This window comes from Patiria miniata, unplaced genomic scaffold, assembly GCF_015706575.1.
Source record: "Patiria miniata isolate m_02_andy unplaced genomic scaffold, ASM1570657v1 HiC_scaffold_18, whole genome shotgun sequence".
NCBI lineage: Eukaryota > Metazoa > Echinodermata > Asteroidea > Valvatida > Asterinidae > Patiria > Patiria miniata.
In genome coordinates, this window is record NW_024037056.1 from 17,187,171 (window position 1) to 17,199,358 (window position 12,188).

General features: G+C 39.7%; 3 protein-coding genes across 11 annotated transcripts in view; 1 reads left to right on the forward strand and 2 right to left on the reverse strand.

Moving 5' to 3' along the window:
* The window catches only part of LOC119724935 (trafficking protein particle complex subunit 9-like), a 21,671-nt gene extending 20,040 nt beyond the window's left edge, over positions 1-1,631 (reverse strand). For 2 of the 4 annotated variants that reach the window (XM_038196260.1, XM_038196258.1), the window contains exons 1-3: positions 1,541-1,631; positions 1,107-1,209; positions 279-348 (exon numbers count right to left, since the gene is read on the reverse strand). In XM_038196260.1, coding sequence (XP_038052188.1) covers positions 279-321 — 43 coding nt within the window. In that variant the 5' untranslated portion in view covers positions 322-348; positions 1,107-1,209; positions 1,541-1,631. Of the gene's footprint in view, positions 1-278; positions 362-1,106; positions 1,210-1,540 lie in introns of all 4 variants that reach the window. The other 2 variants (XM_038196259.1, XM_038196261.1) reach the window with 2 other exon arrangements.
* LOC119724938 (chromatin accessibility complex protein 1-like) lies at positions 1,609-3,430 on the forward strand. Its single transcript, XM_038196268.1, has 3 exons — positions 1,609-1,776; positions 2,132-2,252; positions 2,368-3,430. The coding sequence occupies exons 1-3, from the start codon at positions 1,609-1,611 to the stop codon at positions 2,427-2,429; spliced, it is 351 nt and encodes a 116-aa protein (XP_038052196.1). The 3' UTR covers positions 2,430-3,430.
* On the reverse strand, positions 3,250-11,938 carry LOC119724936 (pyrroline-5-carboxylate reductase-like). 6 transcript variants are annotated; one of them, XM_038196263.1, is made up of 8 exons: positions 11,863-11,935; positions 8,213-8,265; positions 7,355-7,490; positions 7,074-7,138; positions 6,163-6,342; positions 5,221-5,430; positions 4,904-4,996; positions 3,250-4,274 (listed from the first exon to the last, which is right to left on the reverse strand). In XM_038196263.1, the coding sequence occupies exons 3-8, from the start codon at positions 7,458-7,460 to the stop codon at positions 4,092-4,094; spliced, it is 837 nt and encodes a 278-aa protein (XP_038052191.1). In that variant the 5' UTR covers positions 7,461-7,490; positions 8,213-8,265; positions 11,863-11,935; the 3' UTR covers positions 3,250-4,091. The 6 variants fall into 6 exon arrangements, with proteins under 6 accessions (XP_038052191.1, XP_038052195.1, XP_038052193.1 ...); XM_038196267.1 differs by lacking the exon at positions 8,213-8,265 and having other exon boundaries at positions 11,920-11,938; XM_038196265.1 differs by lacking the exon at positions 8,213-8,265 and having other exon boundaries at positions 11,863-11,881.
* Between the last annotated feature and the right edge of the window lie 250 nt (positions 11,939-12,188).

Below are 12,188 nucleotides of genomic sequence, written 5' to 3' on the forward strand. Positions count from 1 at the left end.
GGTTAGAATTAGTCACAAACACAGCATTAACACGGTTAGGATGAATGCTAAATTAATGGTTGCGTCAGTTTTCAACAAAGACATTGACCAAATGTTGAAACGCCAGCATAGGGCTGGATAGCTCAGTTGGTGGAGCACTGGAACTGCAATCCGGAGGTTGCAGGTTCACACTCTGTTCCGGTTAATCTCTTTGTTCAACTTCAAAATTAGTTTTCAAAATTATTTAAGCAAATTATGATGATGAATGGAAAGTTAGCTGGTCCCCACTCGCCTCTTACAATGTATTTGCCTGGTTTTATTGGACGGGGTGCCAGCGGCCATGGAGTGCAAACAAATGTAGGCAGAGGGCTGGAAAAAGAAACTGTACATTTGATTTACAACAAAAAAGACACAATGAAATATTCATCAAGACAATCATTTGGATTGACCAATATCGCTCCGCGACAGGGCCCCTGAGTGCTGCAAAACATAAAGTTACGGTGAAAAATATTGTACAACTATCGTACAAATATTGTACAATATGACTCAAACGGATGTTGTCAAATGAAGTTAATAAGAAAGACTTTATCAAATAAATATGATGATTCATAACCGACGATATCGTGTTAAATCATGTAAATGAAAGACTACAGTGTAAGATGATCATGCAGATTCTTTATTGCAATATGACTTATGAGGAAAACCATTGTGTAATTATAAAGCAAGTAGAAGTGAAGTGTTTCCCTACCATATATAGTAATTAATAATGAATTTAACAACTTAAGGAAAGATTTTCATATACGAAGTTCATTCAACACCCTGTGTACAAACCCTATGAGATTGGACTGAAAAATTCTAAGTTAAGTGTTTTCTAAGAAAATGCTTGTATTTTCTCACTGCTCAAATTGACTTTGATGACATGAAATTGCTATCTGGGGGCTTGTTAGTCAATACAGAGGAAAATTAATGAACTTCGCATATGGTAATCTTGCCCAACTGAAAATCAAACTGTCAGTTGTCACTGTCAGTGTCACAGTGTCAGCTGATTCTGTGACTGATTCTGTGTGTCCAGTAATTTTAGGACAAGTTGACATTTTTTTTATTCTGAAAAATTGCTTAATACTCACAAACTTCAGGATAGTACGGACGTGACGATCAGGACCAGTCTCGAAGCTCCAAACATGTTGATAAACCTTTGGTTTATTTTCGATGTAAAGTTCACGGCAACGCCTACATTTCGAAAGCAAAAAGCAAGTCAATAATTTTCACACTAGCCAAATACGTCTGATGCATGTGCACTCGTTCTCACGCAGTGCGCACATTCTTGTATAACAACCTGAAGTAATCACGAAAAGTGCTCAGGGAAAGAGGTTACGAATTTACACTGAGTCCTTCGTTATTACATTAATCTTCAATTTATTTCGTTTTATTTGAATGTACTTTTCCTGATGACCATCAACAATGTTCTCTAATTAAAACTGTCCCGATTTGTATAACGAAAATGTCCCGATTTATTTACTTTGGGGTAAATATCGAAGAAAAACCAAGATTATTTACTTACCGATTCTTGATAGTCGGGTACCGGTCGCACTTATTGACGCTGGTATCGTTGAATTTCGCGCAAGAAGCATGCCGATGAAGTCAGGGTTTTCACATAACAGGGGACTTGAAAAAATGGCGGACAAATCAACGAAGCTGACGCTGTTGCCGGTCGCTAGAATTCGAACTATCATGAAAAGTTCGCCAGATATCACAGTCATTGGGCAGGAGTCGTTGTTCTTGATAACCAAAGCAACGGTAGGATAAGTTTCGGAAATATTTAGTGTTTATTTTCACAAAACACAGACTTTGATTATTGAACCGGTCCCGCATTTTTCCCGTTCTTAACTTAACTTAAGCCGGCAAACACTGGTATAGCGCCCCCATGCGCACCTATACAACAAGTAGGTCTACAAAAGTACAAGATATTAAATTACCAACCCAACATGCCCAACTCGCGCTAGGTAGGCCCCTATAGGTGGACGGCTTTTTGCATAGGCTCAGGTCAAAAATCTATGGGAGAAAAAATCAGGGTTTTTTTTTCAGAAAAAAAATTCCAAGCTGTATCTGATCAATAAGATAGTTTTGAATTTCATTTTGTGTCTTTATTCAGGAGCTTTTTGTGCAGCACATTGCACAGGAGTCGCACAGCCGAAGCCAAAACAAGAACAGTCTGGTGTATGGCAATCTGGCCCAGGTGGTGGACGACGATATTGCATTCCAGTTCTTAGCAGGCAAGTCGACCAAAGTGGAACAAAGAAATTGACTGTAGCAGGGTTTAAAGTGGCGATCTCCTGGTTTAAGTTTTTTTATAACCCATTCAGTCTTGTTTTTCTTTGTTCCGTACAGATGTTCTTCCAAAGAAAGTACTCGCAAGGGACTACCTACAGTCATTGGAAAACAACAGCTAGCACGATTGGGAGAACATGAACCTATTTCCTAGTCGTTCCTGTCCTGCGGAGTGTGCAGCTAGTATATGAGAACCATCTAACCCTAGCTTCCGCCGCCCAAATTCAGAAATAACCGCCACCCGGTTTTGTAGGAATTTGATGGATATAGGACTGTACAGCCAAGCCACCATTACTTCACATTGGAGTTCAGGTCTTGGTTTTGCTTTGAGCACAAAGTTAATTTGTGGCATTGGTTTTCCTGTGTAGTGTAGGATTTGGGAGGATTTACGAAGCTTGCAAGCAAAGGAAACGCCCAAGAATTTAGGGTTCAGCCTGAATCTTTTCTCTCCCAGATCCATCAGAATCTATCAATTATTTGAAGGATTTTGTAGGAGTGAGCAATACAGAGCACATCACTATACCAATACACAGGGCTGGATTCCCCTCAAAAAGTACAAATGAGTTTCTATTGGTTTTTCTGCACAGTGGAGGATTACGGAGAGTTCAAGATGGTTCCTACATGTAAATCTGTATAGTGGCGATAGTGTGAGAAATATTAAGGAAGTGGCATTATTTCGGGGTACTTAGTACATTTTTAGGAAAGCATGTTGCATCCTGACTCCACTTTTTTCATCATATATTATCTCAATGAAGGTCAGTCATTGCAAAAATGTTGAAAAGACATGAATCTGGGACGGAGAAAGATTTCCAATTTTGTTAGAAAACACTTGGAAAATGCACTCAACTCTCCATAGCCTTTGTACACAACCAAAGAAGTGGCATCTGGATACTTCATTCTTTCCCATTTTAAACAATACATGTATAACAAGTCACATTTTTATTTCAGTTTTTGTTTTCACTTTTGAAGTGTTTTTATTTAAGCTGTGTAAATGCTAGACCCCATGGATCATCTACTTTTAACATGCGTGATATAAACCCTAGATTTATTCAATAATATTTGTATCACACATCATGATTTTTGTCTACATAAGTAAATAAAACTCTCATTTAAAAAAAAAAAATGTTATTTGTTCAGTAATTTATTTGTTTGTATTCTTGATGGAATATTGACCAATGAACGAGTGTTTAAATTGTCCTTCGTAATTAAACTAATTTCTTCTCGTATGAAAGGAATTGATCTTTGGTGTGCCAGAAAACACCTGACTTTAATATTGCAAATTCCAAACTAACATTCACTGTTATAAAAAGTATGCTATCAGTCTCACAATCATTACAAATATGTTTGACAGGAACAAATACGTGTCCGTAATGCTCTGTCGATAGACTCCAACTTGAAAAATAAATTTTCTTTACTTCTAGAGTAACTATAGATGAAATTGATACATATCACCTTGTTTCACAACAGAATAAAACAGAAAAACAAAAATTATTTTATATATTCTTTAAAACTACAGTTTGTAAAAAGGTAACGTGGACTTTCAGTAATTTTGTTCACAATACAAGGCCACTGAGTGGAATGGAGGTCTCGAAAAAAATCTGAAATGTGATCTTAAATGAAGGATTTGCGAGGACGTGTGATGGACTCGACAACAGTCATTTGCACTATAAAACCAGAGCACACACATACTGCTTTTGTTTCTCTTTCATAGGCTACACAGTGCATCCTACTACCGTTCCTCAACGGATTACCAAAATCTAATCTAAATTAGTTTCCTTTCTCCGTCACTGTTTGGCGATTTCTCTCGCGTACAGAACAGCGCCCTCAACTGCGTCCATCATGGCCCCTCGTACGCCACGTTGCTCCATGATGTGGACCCCGCGTATGGTCGTACCCCCGGGCGACGTCACGTTGTCTTTCACTTGGGCCGGATGGATGCCTGTTTCCACAATCAGTTTTGCTGCGCCCTGTTGGATGAAAAATTATAGTATTACCGGTAAAATGTAAGCCATGAAAGTAATCTCATTTGCATTTATCTCAAAAGTTACAGGAGAATTATTATCAGAAAGCATACTTGGTTTAAGTATCGTATGGATACTAAACACCCCATGAAATTAGTCCGTCTGGTTTGCTGTCATTTAGAAGAAATCAAGATATGTAGGTGATTTCCAACGATCAGTCAATCGACTGAGTTTTTGAAATAAAGAGTTTTATTGATGAAATCGTATTTTGTGATTGAAAGATTCTGCACGGGTTTTCACCGTTTTCTTGAAAAGTGTAATACCCACTGAGCTGAACTTCAACAGGTTGGGTTTTGAACATTCTTTTTTGGGCTGAGTTTGAGTGGTGTTATTATTGGAAACGAACAAAATGCATGAAAAGCAAATATCCTACATGTATATGCCTTTAACATCTATGAATTATGTAACAAAATTATTCAGTGTATCGCCCCAGACTGCCCAATTTGTTACACCCTGTACTGCCTGTGTAGTTTTATATATCATAAAAATAATAAGATGTAGTACAATTTCTGAAATGCTGGCATTTTTAATTTAAGTCCACTTTCTTTACAATTTAGAGATGTTATGTGTCTTACCAGCATTGATTGCGGAGCCAGCTTGTTGGCTAGGTCGCGAGGCAGTCCCATCTTGACCGCGCCGTCAGCCAGAGCCTCAATAATCATGGCATGCTACAAGAAATGTCACCAAAAACCCAACGTTTATTTCTTTAACTGTGAAAAGTGGCAATCTCACCAAATTCCCTCATACAATCAAAAAAGACAATGGAAACTTTCATTTGCATGAAAATAGGCAAACAAATCACCTAAGAGCATTTTTTTTTGCTGTCAAAACTTGTTGAAATTTTGTGATACTTCAGAAAAAAGATAATTTCTTTAATTTGGCTGGTACCCACCCATGCACACGCAGCTCCGCCGAGCTGCGCCGTAATATCCAACATTGACTCCTTCACCTCCTCACAGACGCCGAGGGGTTTAAAAATGGCCTCAACGATGGCTTTGTCATCCGGTGTGGCTTTGCTGGAGGACGTGTACGCTGCGATGCCAGCGGCAACTTCATTGGGCAGGCTGGGCATGACGCGGATAACGTGCGCATTTGGCAATCCCTGTAAAACGGTAAAGTTTAATGCTTATAGGTTCATTTGGCTGTATCCCCAAATTAACCTACCAAATTATTATCACAAAGCTTACTAGGATTAAAGATGTACTGATACTAAATACACAATGGAATAATTCGGTCTGACTTGCTGTCATTTAGAAGAAATCAAGAAATATAGGTGTTTCAAATTATCAGTCAATTGATTGATTTTTGTAAATTGGGTTTTCAGTCCCTACCTGATTCTGTGGGTTTTCCCCAGAATATTCTTCTGGGCTTTTCCTCCCACCTCTAAAACTGTAATTTCTTCTCATTGTCTTCTCTCTACAGGTTTCTGCAGGCTTGCAAGCTACAGTGCCTAGCTAAGGCACTTTAAGGACTGCTTGTTTTCATAACCAGAAACAATTAACAGATTTGACAGATTTTAAAGATGTAAATTACGGCTAATGTTCTAACAGAAACTCTTAAATTATGTGTGCAAAGTGGATGTCCACAAAAAAACAAACATGTTATTTGACTCATAAATAATTAAGCCTCTCAAATATATATATATAAAATTATATCAGGGTCGAGGTTTTTGTCATCTTCAAAAGGTTCAAAACTTTTGAATATTCCATTTGGGATATTCGTTCTGATCGAATATTCGGATATCTGGTATATACCGCACAGCCCTAGCCTAGAGAAAATAGAATTTACAAGAAGAGCTTTGTTTCTAAATAATCATATTATTTCAGATTTTTACCTTTTCAAACATTTCAACCGGTGTCCCAACACTGATAGGAATAACGAGCCGGCCTCTACCCACCAATGACTCAATCTCCGCCATCACATCGACCATGTGATACGGCTTACAGGCTAGGAAGAAAAAGCTGCTTGAATCGGCAACTTCTGTGTTGCTGCGTGTCACTCCGAGTCCCAAGTCCTGAAGGGGAAGATATAAATCATCTGTAAATTTAAGTCTGTTGGTAGTCTGGTTTCCAAATCTTTTGATTGCTTGATATCGCTTAGTAGATCAGGTAACTGACGTTCAACAAGTCTAAGCCAGCCTCCTAAAGCTGGCCCCAGAGTGCATAAAATTGAATTCAATTTATCTGGAATGGCTATTGGCTAAATAAACTTTTGCGGTAACATGATGCAAATTTATCAGTCTATTTTACAAGTGACAGTCATTTAGTCAGTGACGTAGGTGTTAGGTAACCAGTGTAATTCACAAGTGACAGTCGGGGAGTCGGTCAGTGAGGTGGTCAGTCTCATACAAAAAGGTCTGTAGGCCGACCCTTCTGGGACCAACAAAAGTAAGAATAAAATTTTTAAAAAAGTTATGCCTCGTTTGAGTTAAACTGAAACATGAGGCCTAAATAGCCAACATTGGCATAATGCCAGGGATTGAATGATGGGTGCAATCAGTGGATTTAATTGGCTATCACTCAATTGCACAGAAATGCAGGTGCGCAATTGGTTGATCCTAATAGACTTTATCAAATGGTCCTCCAGAGCTGTGATTTATAAAGAAAATGTGATCAATTGATGGCCGTGCGATCAACATGACGTATGGCATGATTGATTGGAAACGATACGTGATCGACCAATTGTGCAGAGCAATTAACAATAGCTTTAATTACAAAGGCTTTAATTTGAAGAAAAAAATTATACCCTGCACTTCTTGAGATTCCTGTCGCTCGGTGCACTGATGATAAACTGTTCAGGTCTAAAGACGTCTGTAATTGAAAGACAAAAAAAACAGTTACAAATTGGTTATTAGGTTCAGCTTGTGTTCTTGGGCAAGTCAATTTACTACAACTGCCTCTCGCAAACCAGTTATAAATGGGTAATTGAGCTTTGGCCAATGGTCCTGAATATGCACAGAAAACTTCACAAAAAAATAATATCAATATTAGCAATAATTTCTACCGCATTGGATTTGAACTGCTTACTTTCCCTCAGTAGTCCCTTGATGATGGACTGTGCCATATTGCCACCTCCTATGAAGCCCACGATCATATCACTCAGATCTACAGCTGTATTCTGGGACTCTTCCATATCGCTCTGCTGGTTTTGATGTCTGCAAGTCTGAAAATTACAAAAGCCGAATAAATGGTGTTGAAATAAAAATGTGTATGTGTCAATTTTAGATTCCCATTTTTAGAAAAGTCCATAAAAAATATGAATGTTTTCAAGAACATGATACTTTATAGCCACATACTCTAAATCTACTCTAGTATGAATGATGATGCTCCATGGAACAAAGCATCTCTCTGCAGAACATCGTTCCACGCCGCGCCGCATCATAGTTCTAAGACTAGGAGTACTCTAAAATCATATGGCAATCCAATCAAACTGTAAAATGTGATTAAGTATTGGGACTTCCACCCAAACAAACAACCGCCACAGCTGTACCCACCCCCCCCCCATCTCCCTCCACCCCCCCCCCCCGCCCCCCCCCCCCCGCCCCCCCCCCCCCCCTCCCCATTATTAATGATACTTGAATTGATACTGATCGCGGGCATTGCAAATCTCACTAGTATAAACTAGCTTGAGTAACTCCAGCTGACATGTTCCATGTGAATGAATATGGAACATGTCACTTGTCAGCTGGAGTTACTCAAGCCATGGAGCTATAAAAAAAAAGTATAAACTCCATGCTCAAGCTAAGTCTAACGTGCAGCGTTGGTCAATGAATAGAGTTTTTAAAAGCCATCTACCCGTACGTACTCTAGTCTCTACATTTCCGTGAAAAAAAATAATCTTAAAAACACAAATAAAGATGGGTTAATAAAATATCTCTGACTTACGTTCCAAACTATTCACAGCTGCGAAGTGATCTGCCTGCTTTTTGTTTGGACACCTGTTTGGAAGGTAAGCACTTATGGAGAACCACCAAAATGACATACTTGTGCATATTCAAATATGATAATTTACATGTCGTCATGTGTGAATAGTAACGTAAAATTTGCTGTACAGATATTGTACATCATGTACATGTACAAATGTACATGTACATTGTACATTGTACATTGTACATTGTACATTGTACATTGTACATTGTACATTGTACATGTACTGTACATGTACATGTATGGTATGATGCAACCTCGTCCCCAGTGCTTACTTTATTTCCAACCGCGTTTCCAATAGTAAACCCTGGATAGGAAACTTTCTTCCTGTATCCTGATTGGATACCGCAATTTGCCAGTAATGGAATTTTATCGTGTACTTGGTGCTATTATTCACAACGTGCAGTACGTGTTTTCGCGATCATTCGTCCACGCCTTCTCGAAAATACTAATTTCCTTTACAATTTGCTCATATTAATATGAAATATGATACTGCATGTTGTCTCAATAAGATCGTAACAGTTTGATTTCAAAAATCGTGTTTTCGTAACTCACGCCGTGCTCGTGCTGCTACGAATTGACTCTGTTTTTACCCCCGACACCGCATACAAAAACAAACGCTAATGTGTAACGCATATCCAGGCACCAGACTGTTCCTCATTTGCATACGTGTGCAAAAATCTTGCACATGCAAATGATCCAATACCAGGGTGAGAGACGAGAGCAGGTAGTGGTGGGGGCGTACTGCTCGACACCCTGGGGACGAGGTTGGGTATGATGGTGTTCCTGGCTTCTGCATGCACGCGCACTACGGACCTTTTCTCCGTGACTGAACGAGGCCGAATGAAGTAGAACTTAGTAATGAATTTAGGTCCATTAAATGTTGAAGGGAATTGGCCTGTCTGCCTGCCTAATATTACAAAATCATTTAATAAAGAAGTTAATAAAATCCAACCTATAATATTGGCATTGGGTTTTGTGTTTAAGACCATTCCTCCATGTTGACGAGACTATTTTAGTTGGTGGATTTATTTACACCATGCATGAAGAAATGAGTCTATGACATTTCTATATATAGACATGTTATTTGGTCCGTGGACGACACGTCATTTTGGTGGACGTACGACACGTACATCATTTTGGTTGGCGAAATGTCATTTTGGTTGGCGACACATCAATTTTGTGGAACACGTCGTCTTGGTGGGTGAAACGTCATTTTGGTTGGTGATATATATGTCATTTTGGTTGGCGACACCGCATTTTTAGGGGCTACTTGTCATTTTGTGGAACACGTCATCTTGGTTGACGACAGGTACGTACGTCATTTTGGTGGAGTTTACATCATGTCATTTTGGTGGAAGACACGTCATTTTGCTGGGCTACGCATTTTTTTTGGTGGAATAAAACACGTCATTTTGGTTGACAACACATCATTTTGGTTGGCAGATGACATGTCATTTTGGTGGCGGCTACATATTTCAATTTGGTGGAACACGTCATTTTGGTGGGCGACACGTCATTTTGCTGGGCTACGCATTTTTTTTGGTGGAATAAAACACGTCATTTTGGTTGACAACACATCATTTTGGTTGGCGGATGACATGTCATTTTGGTGGACGGACATGTTTTTTTGGTGGATTATTTGTGATTTTGGTTGGGTAAACACACAATTTTGGTTCTGGGAAAACACTAAAAACATGTGGGGAATATGTCATTTTGGTGGAAAAACAAGTCATTCTGGTTGCAAATGCAGCCGTTCGGTGGGAAAACGGGTATAGGCCTACTTATTGTGGACTACATGTACGCGTCATGTCACCGTTGAACTGGTATGTTAAAGATATCGTCATTGTCGTTTATACAAAAATTCTTTAAGTTTAATCTTTTGTTTTTACAATACCTGGTACAAAAATTGTTCCTGTTTAATTTTTTTTTTACTGCTACCGCTAACTCTTGTGCATTTATTTTTCCGAACAATTTTGCAGCTTGTTCATTTAATCGGATGCACGAAATAAATGTCACAGAACTGAATTAAAGTGAGTGGGCTGGTACGTTTAAAGGGCTCGTATTTGATGCAAATACTTTTGTTATCTTCACAATTACAAGAACACAATTATTCTTCCTGTTTGAAAGTTAATTTTAAAAACACCCCCCCCCAAAAAAAAAAAAATTAATAATAATAAAAGGGTCTAAATAAAACTTGAGAAACGTTTTACATGTACTTAACCTTACAAACAGAAAAACATTTGTCATAGTTTTGTCATCTTTAAAATTACAGCAACCGTGTAGGTTGAAAAATTCCTTGGCCCTAGACTACAGTATGTCATGTGCAAACCTATCCGGTTCGTTAGTGTGACGTCACCTCCAGCACTTTCTGCACGATTGGAACCGGAAGTTAACGCAGCTCGAGCGTTTGCAGCCAATGGGCGCTAGTAATCAGGGGTGTGCGCGCGTGTATGACGTTTTTACTAACGAACCGGATAGTATTAAATAGTGCTAAATTTAAAAAAATGGCTGCCTACAAAATGGTCCGATCTGATTATCTTGCAAACATGAGTGAACGGAAATACACTGAAAGCAAATAATTTTTGATACACAGTCAGTAACAGATCGTCCTTAGGAATGTCGGACACTTCGCCCCATTTCCACGTCGCCCCATGTCACTTCGCCCCTAACCACTTCGCCCCATCCCCACTTCGCCCCATACCCACTTCGCCCCATCCCCACTTCGCCCCATTCCCACTTCGCCCCATCCCCACTTCGCCCCATCCCCACTTTGCCCCATCCCCACTTTGCCCCAGCCGTTACAATACATGTAACAAAAAAATCTCATCTATTTTTTTGGCTTAAAAACAATTTCAACAGATTCACTAATTGCTAACCAACGGAAAGAATTAGCCCATCACCAAATGAACAATTCATAACCAACCTCTCTAGCTAGGCTCTCCCCTACCGAGAAAAAAGCTTGAAGTAAAAGATCCAACTTTGTTCCCAACCCGGCTATACCAACCCGTCTCCCACTTATCTGAGAACGACAATACCTTTGACATCCTAATTTCACTCTTGGAGGAACCAATCTCATCTAAATGAAGTTGTAAGTGTCACATATCAGACAAATTTCGACGGAACATTTTCCTCAAGGCAGTGAGTTCCTTTTAACTCACTGACCCATACCTACGGATTCTTTTGAATCCAGCGGCTGATGATTTTATTCACAAGCCAATAGGAGAGGCGTCTCTGAATGGGATAGAGCCATCATTTCTCTCATCTGTGTCTCGAGCACCTCATCAGAGAGTTTGTATTTTTCCTAAGTTTCTAGAATTGGGAGCATTTATTATCTGGGGTCTTTGGCAGTTTATTTGGTCTGCACCCCTAGCCTTCACCTTTTTCATACTACATGGGGCGAAGTGGGGATGGGGCGAAGTGGGGATGGGGCGAAGCGGGAATGGGGCGAAGTGGGGATGGGGCAATGCGGAGATGGGGCGATGTGGGGATGGGGCGAAGTAGGGATGGGGCGAAGTGGTTAGGGGCGAGGTGACATGGGGCGACGTGGAAATGGGGCGAAGCGTCCGACACCCGTCCTTAGTCTAGTAAAACCACTCCCAGGATACCGTCAATTTGACAGCGGACTCGGGATTATTTTCAGCATGATAATCTTCCGGATTTACCGCACAATACGATGTCAACACATAGCTAGCCTAGTCGTTAAAATTCGCGGCGAAACTGTATGGGCGGATCCATCTTATCAATGAATATTCAAGATCAAATCAATATTCATGATATATGACGATGTCATTTTGGTTGTTCTCGAACAGTGCCTTCCTGTTTGGAATCTAGAAGTGGACAACGTTGAATAGCGCCACCAAGCGTTTGGATGTGGTTTCAGGGTGCATACCTGCAAATAAACTCCCATAGACACTAGTGCTAAATGCCCATA